Below are 24,441 nucleotides of genomic sequence, written 5' to 3' on the forward strand. Positions count from 1 at the left end.
CTGAACACATAAGGCAAGAGCCACACTAGGCAGACTACAACAGTAGCTTCTTTAGAATCCAAAAACCTACTCTTTTCTTTTCTGGAGCATACATAGGCATGGAAGAAAGCTGCTGTGGGATGTACACTAAAAGGAGTAAGACACAAGTCAATAGAACTGTGAAGCACACAGCTTATTGTATGCTCAACTGTTTTCCTTCTGGGCATTTATTAGGGCTTTATTATTTATTATATGAGCATAGGATCTGTTACCCTGACTAACATTCCCCATATGTGAACCAATAACAAACATATTTCAATGAGATAAGTTTCTTTAAAGAAAAATTATTGAACCATTGTTATTCCACAGCAATAGCCTGCTCTTATTCTCTGTCTTTTAAAATTCTGAGTCAGAAAGATAAAAAGTTGAGTTTTTCTTCCAGAAAAATAATATTTGACTGGAGACTGATGTATTGCACTAAAAGCATAAGTTAACAAAAGGCAGATTTAAACAAGTCATATCCTTAGCACTATTAAAACTAGAATTATCCAGCTGCTTTAAGTCTCTAACTGTTCTTGCAGATAGCAAAGCAATCTGTCCTAGCTAATTAGAACTGCATTGCTCTTCTGGCAACACAAGTGGATGACATGAGCAGAGCAGTCCTCTCTCATTGTACTCACGCTCAGTACTATTTTGCTACCACTGTTGTATTGTCAAGTTCCTAGAATCTTTATCTATGAATTGTCAGAAACTGAAATTCTGACAAGGTCAGCCATCAGAGTAGCTCATGTGCTTTTCAAAGTTCTGGAGGTCTTCCATACAGCAGTAAGATGCTGAGAAAGAAGCAAGCCAGCCAGTCCACAAGAAAGACAGAACACTTAACAGTGAAGATGAAGTTAAACACGTAAAATCAGGCTTCTCTGCTAGGACTCCTTCAGCAAAAAATCCCTTTCTGTGATAATATGAAGGAAAACTAAGTACAAGGCCAATAAAGACATTTCAGTACCAATCATCACTCCTGTTCTGAGAGTAGAAAAAGACACTAAGTTCTGATAAAGGCTAAGAAACATCATAATTCCTATAAATGGAGATGCTGCATTGCAGCTGAGCTATACTGCAGCACAATCATCCTTTTCTTCTCTGCCCAGGCAGAGACCTTATACAACATAAGCTGTGTTCACAAGGTTTCATTTCATGCTCCTATTACACTACAGAGCTCATGAGTGGTTTGAAAGGATATATATAGCTCCATCCCTCAAACCCCTATATCATAGGAAAGCCATACAAAACTGTTCCTCTGAGACCCACCTATTCCTTGTTCTAGGCTAGCAATCATGCTTTGCACAATAGCTGTCTCGTAGAAAGAGGTGGATCCTCGCCAGAGGTCAGGCTCCTGGCATTCACACTCTCTCAGTATTAGTTTTACTCAGTTTCAAACATGAATTGCACAAAACATAAGTCAGTCAACATTTTCTCACTTTTTTATTTTAAGCTTTAAAGGCATTTTAAATTTACCTTGTTTTTTAAAAAGGTTGCTGCATACTATTTCCTTCATGGACTGCACTTTCTGCTTCTGTAGTTTCACTGGTGGAATGCAAGTGTAAAATTCATATAGTAGTTGGCTGCATGTAAAGGAAAACTGTCATCAATACAGATGAATCCACTGTGTGTTAATAAAGACAGACAGAAAGAGCAAAAGATCATATATTTCCAAACATTATTTTTTTTAAGATTTAGACTTATTCACCATATCACAAACATTGAAAAGAGATAAGTAGCAGGTTAGGAAGAAAACTTTCATGAGAAACAAGATGAGGATGAACTAAGTTTTGCCCATGTTTACAAGTGTTTATTTCTCTCCATTGTTTTCAATGGAATAAAGATATTTTTGTGTGTAGTGGAGGCATTTTTTCTTTGGTCTGACAAACAGATACTTATTTGCTAAAACCAGATTTTGTTTTCTGGAATAGGGCTTATTCAGGGGGGCAGGGAGAGAGAAGGAAGGAAAAAAAATAGATTGTTCCACTTGCTCACTTTATTCACCAAGTTATTGCGTAAGTATTGGGCCTCCATAATGAATTCTGTCATTATGCAAGTCAGATGAGAGCTCCCTGTTAAAAACGTATGCCCAGAGTTCCACCACTGTCTCTATCAGTACAAACTGGCACAGCCTTGTTGACTTCAACTGATCAATAATAATTTATTGTTTACAGCAACAATACTTTGTATACACCATGTGATACATCTACTAAATGTTCAAAAGCAGCTCACCTTAGTAACTTGGCATCAAAGACCATTTCAACATCATGAAGAACTGATGGTATGTACTTCAAGGCAGCAACCTGTATTGATATATAGATTGTGATAAATTTGGACTTCTTTCTGCAGACTGAAATTTTAAATCACATTTGAATGTTGATTTCACCACAGAGTACTAGTCACACAAGGGCTCTTATGCTGAGGATATGCAGAGGAACTTAAATCTTACAGTACCAAGTGGATCACATTCTCTTTGTAAACCACCGGAAAGGCTAAGACTGTCTTTGTAGATCATATTGTCTTTGTAGACCACTAAGACTGTCTTTACGATGCCAATACGCAAACAAAGCACTGACCAAAGCAGGAGCTTGTATCAATCTCATCCCAGAAATGTGCTATGCAGGAGGTAGAAGTCCAGATAACAGTCATCCACCCACCTCAAAGCTACACTTTCTGGAAGAGATGAAATGGAGCATCATCTCCCTAAGCAACCATCTGTGGCTAAGCTATCTGATGGTTTCTCTTATCCAATTGATTTCTAAGGTATATTTTGACAGTGTAGTGGAATAATCAAACCTTAAAAAAATGACAAAGGTAAGAAAAAGAAACACATTCCTATTTTTACATGGATAAGAATACTTAAGCAGGTAATTTTCAGGCTCAAAATCATCACTAACATTTAAGACCAACATCCTTAAGGACTAACTTGCAGTACTCAGTTTCATTAAATTCCTTTATAGGCTTAAGGTATTTAGGCTCTACATTACCTTTTAAAGCAAGCAGAGTGAAAAATCTTCCAGTAAAAACCAAAAGTGTTAAACATATTTAACATTTGCTGGGCCACTGTCCACTCATTTTTCTGCTTATGCTTTAGATATTAAGAACTGCCAGCAATGATTTTTACATTCACAAAATGACATGTGACTCATTTTCCCACTTGCTTTTCTCAAATACTTTACATATCCAAAAGGATATGCCATACTTTCTGGGTGAGAGCTGTAATAAATACCAAGCAAAAACAGACTCTGTGGATTTAAAGTATTTTTGGTGAAGTGCTACATAATTTGTCAGAAAGGAGAACTTGGCCACACTGATATAGGTCTAAAGCAGGACACCAGTCTTTTCCTTCCCTCCCACCTTCCTATTTCAATACGTCACCTACAGTAGGTCCTTCTCATGGAAATAAAAGTCTGCGTAAAGATGCTAGGCAATTACTGACTGACAAAAGAAACAACATCTAGTGATAGTTATTTATCTAAAACAAATACGCTGTTTTCTCTACTCTTATTTCAGATGAAAACCAGAATGTCTGCTTGACAAAAACTTTTTTGCTTATCTAAAAATCTGACCACATCATCAATTTTTGGTTATTGTGCAAGAATTCCTAGCAAAAAGCTATAGTTAATCTCTGCTGCCATTATGAATTTACAACTGAAGAAAATGGAAATAATCATATTGATTATCTTCGCATGCTGCTGTAAATCTAACCGTAGTAAAGAGAATCGCTTTACATTATTTTAGTTTGACTAACCCCTTCTTGGTCAGAGAATTACAAAGGTAATAACAGCTTTACTCCATTGTGCAATTTTAGAGTATAAATTTCTACTAACATCTTGCTGAAAACTAAGTTACAATAATCTGAAGTCTTTTATTACTGATATAGCTCTATTTTTCATAATAGGCCTATTCCATCCATGATACATCCTAGGTTAGTAAAAAAAATTAGAACAAATCCCCAAACTACACATTACAGAGATGCTTACTGTCTTTTTGTAAAGGTAATATGGTGTATGCTACAGGACTGACTAAACACATTATCCAATAAATGCATGCTGAAATTGCACAATTTCTTTTCCCTCAGAATAGTGGAGTTTACTGCCCACCTTTAAAATAGGAGTAACTTGCTTTATGTCATTTTTTTATACGGACTGTATCAAAACAGTAAAGATCACACTTTCCTTTTTGACACTGGCAAAGCACAAAACCCAAATGAATTTTAAAAAGCCCAAACAGAAGTATGATTTCCCTTGCCCCTGAAGTCTGTACATACGTTAAATTACAATAAGGGATAAACTGAATTAACTACAAGCAAATGTGATTTTTAATTATGAACTACCACTACATATCACAGAAAGTCTAAAAAGACTGGACTGTAAACCTGGAACCAGTGGAACACAGTTCTTCACTACTTACGTCTCTTAAATTCAGCATATGGTATTTTAAGTTACAATGAGGTAAAACAGATTATTTAAACCTAGAGTAAGCAACTAATTCAAAAAATTATCAGAAAGTGTTCTACATTGCAATCATCTAGGTAAGTTCTTGAATACTTATGCTTGCCTAGACACAGGCCTAGCATTGTTTTTAAGTGCCAACAGGAAACCAAGAAGCACATCAAAACCCCAATCGGCAGTAGAAGAATATTAGTATAAATATACAGTTGAAATTACAAAGAAATATTTTTCTTTCCAGTTACCAATCTGAAGTTTTAACGTGCTGATGGTTTGACAAGTTTTTGGTTTGGTCACTAAAGGAGTAGCTGTCTACAGTTGCTTCAATAGCCACCAACATCACAGTTCTATACTGAAACTTTCAACCATGATGAAACAGTCACTCAGGAAGAAGCGTAGAATGAAGCCTATCTAGAGTCAACACACCTCCGTATCTCTATACACAAACTCCTTGTTAAAAACTGAGTCTCGAGTGGGAGTAGGGAGGTTAGAATAAAGACAATCAGAGTACAACTTTCTTTGACTCTCACTTAGACCTTTCAAACACCATAAAGCTATCATTTTATTTCTATGAGCTTCCACTCCAGTAGCCAGCTTTTTTTTTTTTTTTTTTTTTTTTTTTTTTTTTTTTTAAATGAGAATCATTCAGGGCTTGATTCAAAAAGAAATAATTTAGTCTGCAGCAAGGGTATACACAGGATTTCAAACTGGCTCAATGCTGGCTTAAGATACCTTCAGATAAAGTCAGTCCTGTGCAGATCTCATCCCCACATTCATACACAATCCTGGGAAGGTCAAAGGAATGTTTAAAAGCTGTTGCTGATTCAACAAAAAGATTCTTCTGCTATCTTAGCTATCATCAACACTTTGAATTAGCTGGGGAAAAGAGTTGTGGGGTTTCTTTTTGTTGTTTTGGTTTCTTTCTTTGTTTGTTTTGGTTTTATTCTTTGTTTGTTTTGGGGGAAATTGAAAAAAAAAAAAAGACCCAAAAAAACCCCACAAAAATCACAAGACTGAAAAACTAGGGCTATTTAAAACATCTGTACAGATACCTGTGGTGGGCTAGAGACTTGTCCTAGCCCAATTTTACTTCAACGTGTTGTTCCTTGCTCTTCATGAAACAAATACTATATGAAAAGATACTGTACAATAGCAGCATCTGAATTTCATTTGACACCAATTCACAGTTAGTGTGAAAGATGTTTGATAAAGGATAGGGCTATCAGTGGCCATAAAATATTTCAGGCAGTACTCCACTGACACACAGTCTGCTGTGCTGTCTGCCTTCCCACACATTCCCTATTCTGCACTTGTATGAAGAGGGAAATGGGAAGGACATAGCTACCATTTCTCTGCAGGTCTGTAGTACCAGCTGAAGCACAATAACAAGTATATCCCCTCCATTCTTTTAAACTCCCAAGTTTCATTTGCAATAATTGCTTCAAACGATGCACTACAGACGCAATTGAGTGCTGCCCTTAATGAGGTCATAAAAATCTCCTAGTAAGCGGTACAAGATGTTCTGCATTCTTCAGACCTTAGAGATTAATTTTTTTAAGCAGGCTACAGGTAACTCCACGGCATTGCAAAAAGTTATTTCATACATATACAATATACTGTTAAATTTATTTTAACCTTTACTCCTGACCAAGCTTATTTTCTTAGCTGCCCTCTTTTGCAACATTACATTATACATACTCATGAAATTCAAGTACCCATTGAGATGAAAAGAACATTCTAAGAAATCATCAGTGCATTGTTTCTTAGTCTAATTTTATTTGTTATCAAGGCAACTTTAACAAGTTCCTATGCCATCCCCCTATTGCACACTGCAATCAAAGCACCACTGTCAGTACCTTTCTAGCCTTACTCTCTCAGAAGTAATCTGTGCATCTCTGTACAGTTTTAAATTCTTAGAATCTACTGTAGCAGTACGAATGGGTCAAAAATGTGTGGGAAAGAATGAGAGGAGAAAGGTAGCGTCTTCATGTCACGTTGTTTCCATACTTCTCAGTCCTCCAGACAATGTCTTTGACTCTGATGTTTCCATGGCCTTAAGAATATATCATATAAGGTTTGTGAAAGCATGTACAGGATTGAGATCTTACTTTCTAAAATCACTGCCTAAGAGCAATCTGGGTATAGCTGGCATTTGCAACAAACAACCATCAAGTAGGTCAGGTGTGATGTATCAACTGGGGAACAGAACAGTTTTTTGAGAAGAAGCTGGGGTTTGATTTGTAATTTAATGTTAAGAGCACAAACTTGTCAGCGAAAGGACACACCCACAAACTACAAATCAGACATCAACACTATGACCTTATAAAAACACATAATCTGAAATTTAAACATAATTTATCAGCTTTTATTCCCCAGAAATATGGGTTGATTCATATAGACACAAAACATATCTGCAGAAAATGACGTTTTTTCCCTGAGAGCTAAGAGAAAGGAAAGAAGGTACTAACACCTCCGTACTCCTCCTGACCCCCAGACTGTCCCTCGACCAAATAATTTGCAGGTTCTGGAAATTTATTTCCAGACTTCCAGATTTCTAAGAGTCTATCCTCACAAGTACAGACTTTAGGAAAAACTATCTCTAAAAACTACAAAAATCCATCAGCAATGGCTACAGAGAAGCAACTGGTACATGAAACCAAGCTGTAACATCATCCCTGCCAAAATAAATTAAAAAAGGTTTAAGTCTAGTATCTAGGAAGATACGTGCCACTAGAACCTTTAATTTCTGAAATTATTGCTTTAAATAATTACAAGAAAAATCTTAAAAAAAAAAACTCTCTTAGAAGGAGGAATCCTTACCCTGCATATCCACAGTGACACTGGTAGTGAATTTATATTCATTCCCAATCTTGCCTACAAGAAGCAATCTCTGTACAAAGTAACATCCCAGGACCTGAGTGCAGGTCACTTTCCAGTTCATGTGGTTGCTTTCACATATCAGCAAAGCTAAGATATTGAAGTTATAGTCCTAATTGTAGTAAAATGACTTCATAAGATGCTGAAGTTAATGTTTCTCTCTGTATCTTTAAACAAAAGAGGTAATTTCACCAATTCCAGAAATATTTTAAAAAAAAAAGCTAATTTGGATTCTAATTTGGATTTACATGTTCAGTTTACCAACAATAAATGAAGAATTCAGTCTTCAGCTGTTCAAAGCATATATAAACAGCACTGCAAAACAGAAACAGGTAACTACCCTTCTCAGTCAAAGCACCTATACACTGCAGCCAGCTTTAGAGCAAGGGACTGAAAAGCTAGATTTTTAACTTTTTGTGAAGTTATACAGCATGTAACAGATTAGGAAGTAAGATATCACTCGGAAGATAAAGTTAAATTGAAACAATAAAGTGCTTCTGGTAGTGACTAAGTTGTTTCATATGACATGCAATTTTATAAACAATCTTTTCCTAAAAATTAATATTCAACACAAGTCTGAGTATGATTGCATTCAGTAATAATGACTGGGAAATTACTACTGACTAAAATACTGAGTTCCAAGTTTTAAAAAAAATCTTAAGTGGAGACCAACAAATATTTCATGATTCAAAATAATTCTTTAAATCTTCTAAAGCTAAACCTCATAGGTATTTGGACAACCAGGGGTGAAATAGTTAAGAATTCACATTCCAAGGCTCTGCAAACTAGCTCATTGTAAGTTTCAATATCCTGAGAAACCCAATTACTTTAACTTTCTTCAGGGCTCCCAAAATTTTATTCTATCTTCAGAATGCAATCCATTTGAACTCATTCAATTGATCCTACCAACCTATGTGCCACTTTAATTCCTATAAATGATAATTCCAGGTGACAGGTTTAAGGTTCTTTTGATATTCTGATTATTGTTTATATTTCCAACAGACTCTGTCAACTTTCCTCTCCGAGTATGCAATGTATAACACTTAGGGAGTCCCGTGTGTTTGTAATACCTCTGGATAACCACCTGTCCCTTACCCTGCAAGGTTAACTTTGCACTACTACAACAGCTATCACTATCATCCCAAAGCTTAATAAGGGGGCTCAGGGTAGGGAAATTAGTGTTAGTTTGAGGTGGACTTACAAATCTATTTCTACTCCTTTCTGCTACATCTCACTCAGTACAGAAATGATCTCAACTTTTCTAGCCTGTTACAGATAACTCATATCCACCTACCAGAGCAAGAGTCTCAAGTATCATAATTCTCCTCCAAATAGGCACAGAAAAACATACTGTCCATACTGTAAGCTACTACGACTTACATGCCTATGGAGTTTATGACAGAGGGGGGGTTGTTTTGTTTTTTTTTTAATTCCCCCTCCTGCCCTCCTCACCAATAAATTTATTTCCAGCAGCAGGAGATAAACTACAGTGGGACACTTCTCATTCCATGCTTCATCTACTATAATTTTATATTATGAATGCACTAGTTTTTACTTAGAATCATAAAATCATTTTGGTTGGAAAAGACTTCTAAGATCAAGTCCAACTGCAAACCTAACACCGCCGAGTCCACCACTAAACCGTGTCCCTAAGCAGCACATTTACACATCTTTTAAATACCTCCAGGGATGATGACTCAATCACTTCCCTGGGCAGCCTGTTCCTGTGCTTGACATCCCTTTAGGCAAAGAAATTTTACCTAATACACAATCTAAACCTCCCCTGGTGCAACCCGTTCCATCGCTTGTTAATAAGGAGACAAGACTGAGTCCCACCTCCCTACACCCTCCTTTTAGGTACTTGTAGAGAATGCTAAGGCCTTCCCTCAGCCTCCTTTTCTTCAGGCTGAACAACCCCAGTTCCCTCAGCCGTGAACTCATCACACCCCTGCTCTAGACCCTTCACCAGCTTTGTTGCTTTTCTTTGCACACGTTCTAACACCTCAATTCTTTCTTATAGTGCGGGCCCCAAAACTCAACATAGTACTTGAGGTTTAACCTCACCAGAACCAAGTACTGGGGGACAGACACTGCCCTGGTCCTGCTGGCCACACTATTTCTGATACAGGCCAGGATGCTGTTGGTCTTCTTGGCCACCTGGGCACACTGATGGCTCGTATTCAGCTAGCTATTTTTTTATAGTTATTCATACATTTATATATTTATACATATATTTACTGTATGTAAAGCAACCTCTTAGTAGGTTTATTTCAGAAACATGTCTGTACAAGTTATCAGTAGTGGTGATAACAGCAAAGTTATTACATAAGCCAGTGTCTTGGTTCTTCCATTAATTGTTTCAGCTAAAAACAAAATTTAGAGTAGCTGGTGCTAGATTTAGATACTTAAAAGTCCACCACTTCAATATGATCCATTTCTCACAAGTGACAGTACTCATTAGAAAAATAAAATGTTCATGTTTAAGATGGCATTGAGCAAAGCGTAACTGTTAAATAGCTAGTACATCTTTAAAATTACCATAGACTTCTTTTGTTTAGTCCTTTAAGGGGTGTTCAGTTATATTTTCAAGGTTCTGCTATTTCTTAAGATCATCAGCAAAGACATACTATATTTTTGCTTAACAGGTGTAACATTAAGAACCAGCATTAAATATGGAAGTATGGGAATCACAATAAGCTCAATCAACATTCAACAGTGTATCCAATGCCATACTGTCATTAGCGTTGCAACACCATCTGTTTTTAAACACACTCATCAGCCATTTCAGTGCCAGGACTGCCCACTGCAAACCCATTTATATGCCCCAGCAACAATTAAACAAGCAAAACAGTCTTCAACTATTTCTTGTCACTCAAGAAGAAACTACCTTGCACATTAGAGGAAATGCAGATGGACAATCCCACACAACCATTTTGAGACTAAGGCAGGGAGGCATGCAGTGACAAGAACACCTCTCCCGAAGAGCAGAAAAGCCTCCAAGATCTACTTGTTAAATAACATATTAACACAGTATAGGTATCACAATAGCAAACGTTATTATATAAATTATGTCTTTCAGTATTAAAGACTTTTTATCTTCTTCCAAAGTTTCTCCTACTTCGGATACAGTGTATTTCAAATATATAATCTATTCCCAAGAATTGTCAATTAACTTCAGAGACTATCTGAATGATTTTCAAATACATTACTATAGCAATGGTACTATATAATGAAATTAGTATTTATTTTTTGAGCTCTTTTGCACTTGCACATTAACACTCCACACAGAGTCAGATAATACAAATCTCAAAATCAGCCACCTGAGGATTTATTCAAGACAGACTTTTTCACTGCCTTCCACTTCTAGTATAAGCCATAGCAAAAGGAATCAGAACAGAAAACCAGAGGAAAAGTGAAGCCAAATAAATACAATGAGTTCATGGCAAAATGTATGAAGCATCAACATTGCCGTTTTCCAATAAAATCTTCTGCTTCCTACTTTATAGAAAGCATTAATAGTTTTCTATTTTAAGCTACAGAACTACATATCAATTATTTTATATTAATGTTCTCAATAGGTCCTCTTTTCTAGTTTTCTTATAACATCAGATTCCAGAGTGTTAGAATAACTAAGATTGATACAAATGGAAAACCTTGATCCTATTTTCGGTTGGTTTAACGTACCTCCAAAAGGTTGATACTATAAATTTTACTTTTCAAATTAAGATGGTGGAATCTCTGTTTAGTATTATCTGAAGAAATTCAAAAATTAAACATTCAGCTCACACTAGAGGCTTCACTTTGTTAGATTCCTTGAAAGATTCCAGCATCTGTGTTTTGGTTCTTTCACTCACTAAATTCACTAAATTATACAAATATATCTTCTCCTGACCTTTTCAACCTAGGTTTCAAACTTTATTGAACAATTGGTTTTCCAATAGAGGGGAATTATGAAAGAGACACAAAGGACACATTTCTTAAGAGTGTCTTTTCCTCAACTTGAAAAGACCAAAACCAAAAAGTCCACAAAACAAAACCATATAAAAAAAAGAAAACCAACTTCTTTCCAAACACATACCAACCTGCAACAAAATGGCAGTTTTATGTTGGCTTTTCATCAGGTTGTTGATGGATTCAAAGAGTCTCCTCATAGATTCTTCAAATTCTGTTTGTTCTTTGCCTTCATATAATCTGTTGAGAGATGCACTGGATTGATTACCTTTTCAGAATAAGAAAGTTTCATATTCCAAAATGTACCAGATTTAACATTAACTTAAAAATATATTTTATAAGTTGATCCATTATTATGTACACAGATATTTCACCAATGGGTTATATACGCTATTCACTGTCTTGTGCAGTAATTCTTCAGCTTGAACACAACACAAGCATTTCACATTTTTTAAAAAGCCTGTAAAGAATGACACCTCTCAGATCTGAGCTTATAAAAAAAGTAATTTCACTTTCAAAGTGACTTATATGCAAAAAAAATATTTTTTTTTCCATTACAACTGAGTTACTCTAGGAAATTTTTCACATATCATTGTGTCTTCCTTCTGCTGTTATTAACACCTTAATAAAGTTTCTTGGCTAATGCACTCTTACAGCTTTTATTGACTATACAACATTGCTGCAAGAGCAAATGAAGTTTCTTAAACCTATTCTTTTATGCAAGTGGAAATCTGAAGCTTTCTTGACTCAACCTCTGGGGCAAGGAGGGAGGCAGAAGCATCACACCTGTATTAAACATGTTTTTTAAATTCATACATACAGGACTAATTTAAGTCAGGTAGAATGATAATTGATAATTCTATTTCCTCACTCAACATTTACCTTCAATTTAACACAATTTTCTGTGTTAAATTTAAATTAAAAACACTTGTTCTGAAAGCACATTTTAAAAGATGACTAATTATTTGCTTGGAAACAACTTAATCACAACAGTGTACACAAATTTCACCACAAAAAACAACCTCAGGCAAATGAAAGGAGGAAAGCAAATATTTCATGTTTTCAGAGTCTATATTATGTAAAGCTTTGGACAACATATATGACCTTTCTACAAAACATAGTCATTGAACAATCAGCTGTGAGATATAACCTTAGTTCAGCTGACTGGAATAAAAAAAATTTGCTTTCATTACACCTCTACAGCTTCAACAGGATTGAATTAATGTAAATTAAAAGTAGAACTTGGTTGTCTTCGATGTATCTGTCCGAAAACAAGAAAAAAAAAAAAAAGTCTCCCATTTTACGTCTAACATCAGAAGTCATTATCCATCTCTATCCTACACAATTTCTACTTTGTGATGCCTCTTACCTTTCAACAAGGCATCTTTGTTTCTTAAGCAGCCCATTGAACTAATGAGAGAATGACCTAAAGATATGTCTCAGCTCTATTAATTCAAAATATTTTTCTCCAAGAAGGTTAATCTCAACCCTTGAAAGTGAAGTACTTTAATTGTAGATCCTAACTTTTCTCATGGGAAGGAAATACATTAATCCATTTTTTTTTATTTTCTTCTTTTTCACGGCCAGTCTGACAATAGGAAATTGACTGCAAAAAGTTACATCACAACAGCTATAGATGGATATACAGTATCAGATGATACTGTTCACTGTTTAGTTATTTTTGCCAGAGATTACCATTTGAAAGAGCTATTACTCCCTACGATAATTGCCCAACTGAATTTAAAGTTTCAGGTCTCCAGAAAAAGCATTTATAGGGAAAACTAAGAAGTAGATATGTATAGCTAATCACTTGAATATGCAACATACTGCAATAACCTAGTTTAACACAGACAATTTACACTTCTTGCTGCCAGCTAATACTAGGGATTAAAATGGAGACCAAAGATCTCCCTGCAACAAAACCCTGCTTTCTGACCTTCATTCATACAAGAAATTTTCCATAATCCTCTACACAATCCTTCCTTCCCCAAAACTCTAAAAGTCCCCTTTTGCCATGACAACTGTTAAAAAAAATATAAAATAAAGCTTTTGAACTACTCACTATACTCTATTCTCATGAGCCCCATCTCCTTCCTTACACAGCTTTGCACTTTGTTTATCTGTATCTATAAATAGTAAATTCCTAGAGAAAGGACTACTTCTAATGGACTATCTACCAGCAGCAAGTAACTTCTGAATCTACTCCTACTTCAACCAAAATTTTGTAATTCATCAAATATACTTAATTTTACAAAACTATAAAACTACATGGATTTTTTCAAAAATAGGCAGTGGAATAACAGAGGAAAATTGTATTAGAGCTCCCAATGAGCAAAAGAAAGGTAAAACAGAACACTTTTCTGCTTTATCCAGAATATAACATCCAACCACTAGGTCTGCCTATAGACTCAAGTTTGATACTGTGTAACTGCTGCCACTGCATTCCTTCAACCATGTAGCAGAGGGACAACAGAACAAGTACTAGAGGGAAACCAGCTAAAGATAAATAGAAAAAGATGAAGCAGAAAAGAAGAGAGGAAACAGAGGATGTGGACGGGGTCTGTGGGATACAGTGAGAGTCCTGAAGGGCTGGGGGATGAAGTGGGGAACCAGTTCTCATAGTGTAGTTCTTCTCCTTCCAGCTTTCATCTCTTTCAGTCTTCCCACCACCCTTTTTCCCTGAACCTGAATACCAACTGTAAATATTACACCTCATCTGTTTGGCAGAGCTATACATATCTAGTCCATTGAGTCTTCCCTACAAATTCCTTAACTGGAGATCTGAAACTCTAAATTCAGTTGGACAATGATTACTGAAAATTATACTGTTCTATGCACAGTCTGAGCTGCTGAACACCACGATCTCAAGGACAAGCATCCAGCTTCAAGCCATCTGTCACAATGTTTGGCCATCCACTGGTCTTAGGCCAAGCCACCTGATATAAAGAATAATCACCCTTTGAAATCAGTGCCTATTACTAAACGTCTCCAAAAAATACTTCAGCAATTTCTGTATTTTATGCCAGTTGCCATCTTTTATGTTTTATTTATAAAAACAAAAAATACACTTCTGTTCTGGAACAAATTTTTTCTGTTTCTCAGGTCTACTTCTGTTTCTGATACTGGCCTACTTAAATGGCAGTTAAATGGCAATAGCCTGGGTACTTACTGTGAAAATAATGTCCTTGATCTAACAATGAACTTGAAAACATATTCCAGTGCTTTCAGAGTTCTTAGGATAGGTTCACATTGCTCCCCTCGGCTGGAGGTATCCAAGTAAGTCTTCAGAACAGTCATTAATTTCCTGAAGTTAAAAATCATTTTTAAAATAACCTTCTTTTTAAAATTAACTTCTCTAACTTGTTTGGCTACTCTAAATAAATGTTTATGCTTAGGACAAGCACATACAACAAGATGTACTGCATGTATTTTGCATTTATGTTGCACAAAATCTATCAGTATAAACAAACAAGGAACAAATCCTTAACTGCAAAAGCAAGAAAGAAATCTGAAATCTCAAAACAGCATCGTAACTTTACACAATCCTGGAAGCACTTTTACAGAAGTTTATATTATACATGCACAAGGTAACACAAAATGTTACTTCCACCAACGTACATTAAGTAGTCTATTAAACACTACTACATGCTTTTAAAAATTAATTGTATGTACAATATTCTGGTACACAGCAGTATCTGCTTAAAGTATCTATTTTATTTAGACACTTTATTTCCTTGCTTTGTAGCCAAACCCAATTTTTTCCTAAACACACAACCTGCTAAAAAAGTGCAAAAGCCTACCCCAAAAAGAAGTCCCTTAATTTATACTTATAGTTCCATCTTAACCAATTAAACTAATATTAATGATGAAATCTTTATATTAATGTAGCCATAAGAACAATCAAAATAAGGTGACTGTTTTGGGGGTTTTTTTTTCTTACATCACTACCGAAGGAGAAACATACTATCCCCTACCCCAACAAACAAAAACAACCAACCAAAACAAAGGAACAAAAAACAAACTAGCACTTGTATGTTGATGAAACTTAACAGTTCACCAAGCAGACTGATGAAACATTAGTAAGTGATTACTATGGCAGCTGGAGCATATCTGCATGCAAATAACAGCACCAATAACTGGTTGTTACTGCACAGAACATATATCTATCTGTGTCACTAACAGACATATCCTCAGCCCCACTACACTAGCCTGACTCACATTTCAGGACCCAAATACCGTGCTTTCAGCCTCTCAGCCTTCTGGGTAATACATACATTTTGTATTTCCATTGACTCCTTTTTATAGCTTCTCTGAATTCACAGCTTTGTACTGAGTTGGAACAAAATTTAACCAACTTGTACGCAGGGACAGCTCACTCAAGGTCCTTCAACTGGGAATGTTAAGTCCCCTCAGAACTCTATAAAAACTAGGTAAAAATGGATGACTAAACAGGATCTGAATAAATACCTACTAGTTCCATCAAAATACCATATCATAATATGGTCATAATATGTCTGGGAAAAAGTACCTACATCCTGAATTAGGCCACATACAGCTGTTTGTTTATTTCATAAGTGATTCTTGAAACAGAGCACATCTTCCATGATGTGCGTGGAACCAATGATGCCAAGAAAACTCATGATTTGGGGAACCAATCATAATCATTTTGCCTCTGTCACTTTGATTAAATCACCAGAAACTCCCAGTCAGGTAACTCTTAGAAATATTTTAAGCAAATAAGACTGTCTTGAGATGTTCTGTACTCAACTGTCTCTTCTTTCACAACAATATAAAGCATTTAATTAATGTGCTTATAACATATGGAGTGAAGGAGAACACGTCGTTCACCCTTGAGCCTTCCTAGAATATGAGAAAGGATTGATTGTGCACCACTTTCAATTCTACCAAACTCATGTTCGAATGCACGATCTGTGTGACATTTCCTTTTGAGTTGGAACTGATGCAAATTCAGCATAGGACACTGTATCTTCAACTATTCCAAACTTTCAGCTAAGGTCTTCCCTCTATTATTCATATCCCAAATTAAAGTTCTGCTTCAATCTGCCACCCCATTAAGCTGCCAGAACAAGACTTCAAGTAGTTAAAAAAAAAAATACATCTATCCTGTTATAGCACTTCCCCAAGATCAGCACTAACTGAAGATACTATCTTTCTTCATAATTCAAAACTTTTTTATCCTACCATCACCCGCAGAAACCTTTTTTAAATAAAGTAGGAATCCAGTATTAAATTTACTGTATAACATATCTCCAGAGTTTTTATTCTCTTCTATGAATCCATGTCTTCCCTTCTGGACATTATCTGGAAGCTCCAACAATAATAAATAAAAAAACCCCAGAAACACAACACACCAAAAGTCTGTCCACCTGCCCACTGGCATGACCATGTAACAATTATTAAGACTCTAGTTCACAGCAGACTGTGTAACAACTACCAAAATTCCAGTTCACTGCACTGAAATGCTCCTGTTGCAACATCAGACTGTGAACCGTATATGAAGAATTGACAGTTCACAAACAATTTTTTTCCCCATCACTTTGTTTGCTGTAAAAGAATAAGTGGAAACCTATATAAATGAGTTGAGGAATCCTCAAGTCCTCACTTAAGGTATTTCAGGTTAAGGCCATGAAAGCAAAGGGAAAGGCTTTACAGCAAAGTATCTTCTGACAAATTTGACAAGATACAGGTGAAGTGTTTAGACACAGCAAAATCCAGACAATAGAAAATGAATGTCAAATAATTGTTTAACCCCAAATCAATTACTATTTGTCAATTAACTCTACTTATTATCATGTGTCTCTCACAGGTAAGTTTCTTTCCAAATAAGCAAACAGCAGCATCAAAACAACAGTCATCATTAATTATATCAGAAAAGTCACAAACAGGATTTACTTTCTTTAATATGATGGTGGAAGTTTAGAAAAAAAGAGAAAGAAGAGAAAACGAACTTACTTGTACGCCAATGTTGCACTAAAATGTTGCTGGATATACGCTTCCAAAACAGCATTAAAGTGTTGAAACTTACGGTCTGCAATGAGTCCTATGATATATATCTAAATAGACATGGACATAATTAGCATTTTTCATAAAGTCATGTTTTAAATTTAAATATTAGTTTCCTGAACTATTTTTGATAATCCACTATTTAAGACTTTTTAGAGAAATTTGCTTTTCAGTCAAATAGTAATATTCCATCTGTTCTGTAGAGAGTTTAAAACTAATTCCCTGAAACAAGCAACTTGATAGCTCACTCAAAATTATAGGGTTCTCTACTTTGACAAATAAAGTCCTTCAGTGCTGATTCTTACCAGTGCATCAAAGACAAGGATGTCATACTCATTACTGTGGGAATGTTCCATCATTATGTTAAACAGGGCATCCAGTGTATCTTGAAGAAACTATAGAACAACATGAAATGACAAACTGGCAACCAACTCAACATGAAAAATCTCACAAGTCAGTTTGCAGATACTAGACTTGGTTTCTCTCAAGTCAGAATTTTAAAGGCCTTCACTTAAATTCAGAAAACATTTCCGATTACTTAGGCTCTAGTTTCTTTAATTTTAAGAACCTACATCCTCAGAAAAATGAGCAATCAATAATACACATTTAGCTCAAAGCTTATGGAAATGCTAAAAATATTAGATAAACAACATAACTATCTAAATCTGCATTCCTAGTTCCTTAGTGATACAGATCAGTAGTTGCTATTTTCACATATACGTGATGATTAAAAATACACTTCATACTTCCATGGTCTGATTTCAAAGTCCATTTTAAATCAAAGGAAAGTATCCCAGTGACTTGAGACCCAAAGCTTTTTTTGGTTAAAAAAAATAAAATAAATCCTTTTTTTTAAAAAAAAAAAAAAAGTAGATAAATGCAATAGAGGCATCTAATGTTTATATTTGAAGAGTTACACAAATGTAATAGTCTGCCATTTTCCAAAATATTAACAAGTTTTTATTCATTTTATACTAATTAAAGAAGTACTTTATTGGATACTTAATACTTTCTTTTTTTTAATATCAGGATATAAATTAGTATTAAGAACTGTAAAGAACACAGTAGGAATTGTTTGTGATGTTTCAGACAGACAAAAACAAACAGCTGAACAGAGACTGTGGAAAATATTTTACCATTACTGCCTTCATATCCTATCAAATTTTTAAATAAAATTTTCCACGCATGCTCAAAATTAAAGACCAAAGCAGCAATAACTCTAGATAATATTCTTGGTGCTGAAATCTACATTCATGCACAAAATTTCCAGCAAAATGAAACAACAGAAAGCAGCAAATAATCCTAACAAATTCATTACCAATGAAAGCTGGCAGATTTGACTAGTAACTCTGCAAATCTCCACAGCCAATACCAGGGATGTTTGGGAGAAACAAGTAGAAAAAGGATGGCTTACACCCGACTAACACTATGAAGAATCCTGTCCAGGTGTTTGCTTCCTTGCTACCTCCAATAAAGACCTTTGCTCATGTCTTTTGCAAACTGTCCCTAACAAAGGCATTATACTGAATGACACTCATAAAAGAATGTATAGTTGACAGGCTTCTTTAAGTTCCTGTGTTTACTGTAACTGACTCTAGTTTCTTTTTCTTTTTGAAACTACATAGCATTTTTCCTACCATGGTATGAAGGGACATGAAGAATAGCTATTATTTGAATAACTATACAAAGTTGTACCTTCACAACTTCCTCTCCATCCACAATCTTCAGTTTTTCCAGGTTCTCCTGAAGCAGCTCTGGCTTCATACGCCACTTCAAGAGACCTAGTAAGCCCACTAATACAAAATAAATGGATGCACATTAAAATTTAAAATGTGATTTACCATTGTGCAAATGTCTTCTTTCTAAAACTTCTACCTGTTTAGAAGATACATACCATTCTGAGTTAACTTTGTAGAACAAACAAGAGTTGAAATATAAAATGCATCTCGTGAGCTTACTGAAAGCCCTCCTACAACACTTGAGTTCCTGACTATGGTTGCTCCTTTATTTTCTATGTGTTGACGTGTAGAAGGTAATGTCAAATAAGCGTTAGCATCCTCCATTTTTTTACTGTCCCCCTGAAAAACAACATACCATTTATTACATATTTCACACCAATGGATTTAAATTTAGACTTGTTTTGTACATTCTACAAAAGTAAAAACAGAAAGTTGTGTTTCTATGGACTTGAATGCATGCACTAGAGAATAAAAAATACCTGAGCTCAAGTGTGGCTTGTACAGGTAAACCAAGAGTCAATGTTAGTAAGCAAGAAAGGCTGCAATGAGCATGCAGGGAAAATACTACACTGAAATTATAAAAACATGTGTTTCAAGGTGCAGTAAGGAACTATGAGGGATGGTATCACTAGCATAATAAAAGAAAGAGCCAATTTCCCATTAAAATGTTAATAGCTACAGAATACAATAGAGTATTGAGCATCACCTTGAAGACACAGCATACAGACAACACGGTTACAACATCCGCACACAATTTAAGAATGGAAAATAGGACTGAGCAGGGAAAGAACAGCTGTACTATTTTGGTATGCCCATTATAACTTAATAACTGCGCCTTTAACATAAAAGATCAGGATATGGTAAGATTATATTTTAAATTAGACAATATGCTGCAGTAACTAAGGGACACAAATAACACAGAACTAATTCTCTTCAGTAGAATGAACAATGCAAAAAGAGAGCGCCAACAGGTGTTTTTCCCTCTATTTCATCAAGTTGCACGACACAACCCCCACAGATTATATTTTTTATCTCTCAACTTTTGATTCATACCCCAGAGAGGAAATCAGGTTTTGGACAAAGAATAAAAATCATACTCTTCATTGTTTAGAGATATATATATATAATTTTTAGAGATATATAATATAATTTTTCTTTAACAAAACTACTCAAGAAAATCTCCCCATTGAGTTTATGAGCTCTCTCTCTTAAGGCTACAACATCATGACACACCTGATTCAATTGCAGACCTTTAGTCTACAATTGTGCACAAACAAGGAGTTACAAAAACCATAATCTAGAATGATTTTCTGAAGTTTTGGGTATCTGATTCAGTGACTGTAGGTATGTAGTCTCTACTACCTATCAAACAAGAAGTATGGTTAAAAATTGAATATAGACTTACACAAAAGGCAAAATCCTTATGCAGCGCAACAGACAGCATTACTAACTTCTACGATTGTATAAAGCTTGTCAAATAATTACTTCTCAGAATTTCTGAAACCAGAAGAGAATCTTGACTTCTTTTTGAGACAAGTTAGACAAGGGGGAAGAGACTTGAAATTTTGATCCGAAAGTCTCTCAAAAAGATTCAATGCCTGAAGGCAGTGAAAATAAAGTACACTGTTTAAACTTTGCAGTTTTCAAATTACTTATTTTGAAAGGTGAGATGTCTAACTGCTTAAAACACAGCTTACCATTACTGTTTTTAATAGTAGAATAGGCAAACATTATGTCAAAAAAATCTATTTCTCACAAACATAAACTAGTCAACTTTATTTAGCATTTCTCATCTATGTTGTCACTCTAGGAAAAATTACTGGGTTGATATAGGAATGAATAGAGGGAATTTCATAACCAACATTAACCACACAGTCATGCAATGTGATCATTACTTTCCTTCTGGTCTATTTATTAGTGTTGGTGTCAATGAAGATAAAATAAATAACTATACACTGCTATTAACCTTTGTTGGACAACCTAGACAACTTGATTTAGTTGTATGCATCTCACTTGCTGTCAAAGTTATGGCAAACTAGCTTACTGAAAAGAGCACTAAGAAATACCTAAAGTAAAATTTCTTCTGTACTGAAATTCTCCAAGGGAAAAAAAATACAACCAAACAACAAAAAAACAAACAACAAAAACCACATCTTGAAATACCTGTTCCCTGCTTCAGTTCACAAAGTCAAAAATGCTCCCTGTGTCCAGTGAGGGCTAGCCAAAACTATTCTTCACACCCAAAAACAAATTCCTGAAAAAAAACCCGGTGTCTTGTGGGGTTAAAAAAGGAAAAAAAAATATCCAATACCTTTAGGACTAACAAATCATGGATGCCATCTTGAAGAGTTGTTCCATCCTCCTTCATTAGTCTTATGTAGGCCATTGCAAAATTCTTTTCTCCTTTATCTTTAGCTGCAAAGCAAACTATTTTCAGTTCACCATTCATCAACGAATTAAAAATCACTGAAGTAAAAATTCCCTACTTACATTCTTGAGTTGACCTGTGTCTGAACATGAATCGCAGATGTATCCTTTGCATGTCTTCAATAGGGACAGCTACCTTTTGTAAAATTAGAAAACAATCAAGAGTTAAGGGGAGCAGGAAAGGAAGGTGGTTTCACATGTAATTAACTCCTATTTTAGAATAAATAAGCACCACTTCTGCTGGCTCCATAATGCCTTTCACAAGCCATTTAAAACTATTGAGCCTGTTCAGAGTAGCAGAAGTGGTGGCTGATAAGCAATTATCTGTTAGACTTTGCTCAAAGACTAGCACCACCAAAAAAATGAGGCACCAAACCCATGGAGTTAAAGCACACAGGTGCTTGTGCACCAGAAATTAAGTACACAACAGTCTTATTATTCACCCTGCTAACCATATAGAATTATGCAACACCTCTGCACTATGAAACTTCCACATTTCATATACATAAGTTAATGACCAATTTAATAAATGAATGAAAAAGGTATGAAAACTCTAACAAAATAAATTAAGTATCTTTTGTAATTAAGTTTCAAAGACTTGAGTAGAATCCCAGGAACTTTTGAGTGCCTAATTCTTGAAGCAGCATATCTACTTGTAACAAATATGCAATAAAAATCCAACTGCATAAGAAAAAGCACTAATTTTTATATTATCGAGTTTATAGTTCTAAAACTTTAAAGACTTGTGCTCCTTTCTGTTCATTCACAACTTCCCTTCACAAATCTTACCGCATAATACTCATTCATGTTAACTACACTTTTCAAAAGGATCTAAGGTTAATGATTCTGTATAAAAGTCTGAATTAAAGAATAATTTTTAAAAGGAACTAGAATAGTAAGCAGAAACCAGAATAGGTCAATGTATTCAAAACAACAAATAAGCTTCTGTTTCAAACTACACTTCCACTCCTTCCCTGTCCTGCCCAATCTGAGCAACACACCTTAGTGTAATAATTGCAGGCTTGTCATACATGGCAATATCGTCTTCAATAGCCATCTCAAAAAAACCCCCCAAAACCATGCTTGCTAGTAAGCCTGAGGCATGCTTTATAAGAACTACTTCTGGAAGCTTTCACGCATTTTCCAATCAAAGACATTAAAGCTAGATTAAAAAATTATTGGTGTGTCTCTAAAGAAATCCACAACCATTTTTTCTCTCTAAAATCATAATATTTTGGAAGGAGGTTGTTGGTTTGTTTTGGGGGGCTTTTTTTTTTTCTTTTAAATCACGCAATTGAAGCTCCTCATCTCCCTTGTTTCACCGTAATAGAACAAATACAATACTTCATTTTTGATGAGCCATGTTAGGACTTGGATGACTTCATTCATTTTGCTAAACAAAATCTTAACATCATTTTCTAGGCCAAATTTTAAGCCTCAGTAATCATATATCTCTACTAACTGATGTATGACTCTATCCTTCTAGCTGAATTCTACACCAAGGTACTTTTTGGAAAAAGCTGATGCTGTGCAACTTTTCTGTGTGAGGTACCAAGAAATGAAGTTTACAAAAACACACAAGAAGAACATGCACCATACCTTCAACGTTTCCATCCAGCGTGGCTGTTTGACCTGATAGTAAAGCACTGATCTATACTCACTCACGGGTTTGTCCCCCGCTCCCAGGCAGACAGCATTCTGACAGAAAGAAAGGAAGAAACAGTGCTGAGTGCCTTATTAGTTTTTGTAATTTTTTATGACTCAAACACCACCAAAGCACCCTACCCACTGAACGGGACCCTCCCTCGGGTGCCTGCCCCTGCCTTCCCCTCAGCGCAGTGCCCACACCTCTGCGAGCCCCCGCCTGCTGAGGTCCTACAGCGCCCTCGGCCCAGCCTCGGCCTCAGCGTTGCTTCCCGCCCCCGGCCACCTCAGCGCCTTCACAGCTGCAGGCGGAAGTGGGGCCGGGCGCGTTAGCGCGCAGGTCAGTGCCTCTGCGTCCTCATAAAACCGCTGTGGCGGGGGGGGGGTGGGGTGAGGGGGGGGGGGTGTGGCTGCTGCCTCGGCGGAAGCGGTGCCATGACGCTGCGGCAAAGCTTTCCCCAGTGAACAGGCCCCACTACTCGGGCCAGCCTGCCCCCAAGGACTGCGCAGCTCCCTCTTGCAGCCTTTGGAGGCTGGAGACGCTCCGTGAAAGCTACAGATCCAGGACCAGCATGTGTCATGCAGCATGAAGACCCGTCCTTAACAAGCAGTTTTGAATTTAGATATGGTGTCATTCAAAATTAAATAATAATGAAATCACCAACAGAGAGGAGGTGTTAATATGAAGATACTGTATTTTCCAAGTCTCTGAACATAATGACAATAAACGTTTTCTGTAATTATACTGGACCTACCTATAGATTGTGTTTTACAGGGGTTACGCAGTGGGCTCTTAAGAGCTGGGTGATGGACATTTAGATTTGGTTTCTCTTTTCAAACTGACAAACTTAAGGAACCAAGGCATCTCAGTTAGTAGAAGAAACACACAAAGTAAAAGTTTAGCTTCATTATTCCATTTACTTTAAAATATTCCAGCAAAATTTCAGCAGTTTGACTGCATACCAGAAGTGATTCCCAAACCAGATGTTGTAGAGGCACCAACAGTACGCCCTCCTGCATTTTTTGCAACATTTAGAATTTCTCTAATGAGTAACAGAACTAGTATAGGTGCAACTTAAAAGTTTTGATCAAGTTCAAAATTTCTTCAGTGAGTCTGACAAACTTGGGCTACATCTGTCTTTCCTGATTGATTATGGTTGAGGATTGTACATGCAGAGGAACTGCTAACTGGTAATTGAAGAAGCGAGATCGCTGGCACCAGGCATCAGACATGAAACTAAAGAAAGAGCTAAACATCATAAATTCTCTGCTGAAGGCACAGAGGAAACTAACCTACTGCAAAGGTGCAA

The 24,441-nt window shown here is 36.0% G+C and overlaps 1 protein-coding gene across 1 annotated transcript in view; it reads right to left on the reverse strand.

Annotated features, from left to right (window-relative positions):
* Nucleotides 1–24,441, reverse strand: part of DOCK2 (dedicator of cytokinesis 2) — a 111,119-nt gene that overhangs the window by 58,694 nt on the left and 27,984 nt on the right. Inside the window, exons 15-25 of the mRNA XM_010171727.1 lie at nucleotides 23,087–23,185; nucleotides 21,551–21,623; nucleotides 21,372–21,475; nucleotides 19,216–19,399; nucleotides 19,017–19,114; nucleotides 17,627–17,716; nucleotides 17,271–17,371; nucleotides 14,467–14,601; nucleotides 11,429–11,537; nucleotides 2,251–2,321; nucleotides 1,495–1,601 (exon numbers count right to left, since the gene is read on the reverse strand). Coding sequence (XP_010170029.1) covers nucleotides 1,495–1,601; nucleotides 2,251–2,321; nucleotides 11,429–11,537; nucleotides 14,467–14,601; nucleotides 17,271–17,371; nucleotides 17,627–17,716; nucleotides 19,017–19,114; nucleotides 19,216–19,399; nucleotides 21,372–21,475; nucleotides 21,551–21,623; nucleotides 23,087–23,185 — 1,171 coding nt within the window. The remainder of the gene's footprint in view (nucleotides 1–1,494; nucleotides 1,602–2,250; nucleotides 2,322–11,428; nucleotides 11,538–14,466; nucleotides 14,602–17,270; nucleotides 17,372–17,626; nucleotides 17,717–19,016; nucleotides 19,115–19,215; nucleotides 19,400–21,371; nucleotides 21,476–21,550; nucleotides 21,624–23,086; nucleotides 23,186–24,441) is intronic.

The sequence above is a fragment of the Antrostomus carolinensis genome, unplaced genomic scaffold (assembly GCF_000700745.2).
Source record: "Antrostomus carolinensis isolate BGI_N321 unplaced genomic scaffold, ASM70074v2 scaffold16907, whole genome shotgun sequence".
In the NCBI taxonomy this organism is placed as follows: Eukaryota; Metazoa; Chordata; class Aves; order Caprimulgiformes; family Caprimulgidae; genus Antrostomus; species Antrostomus carolinensis.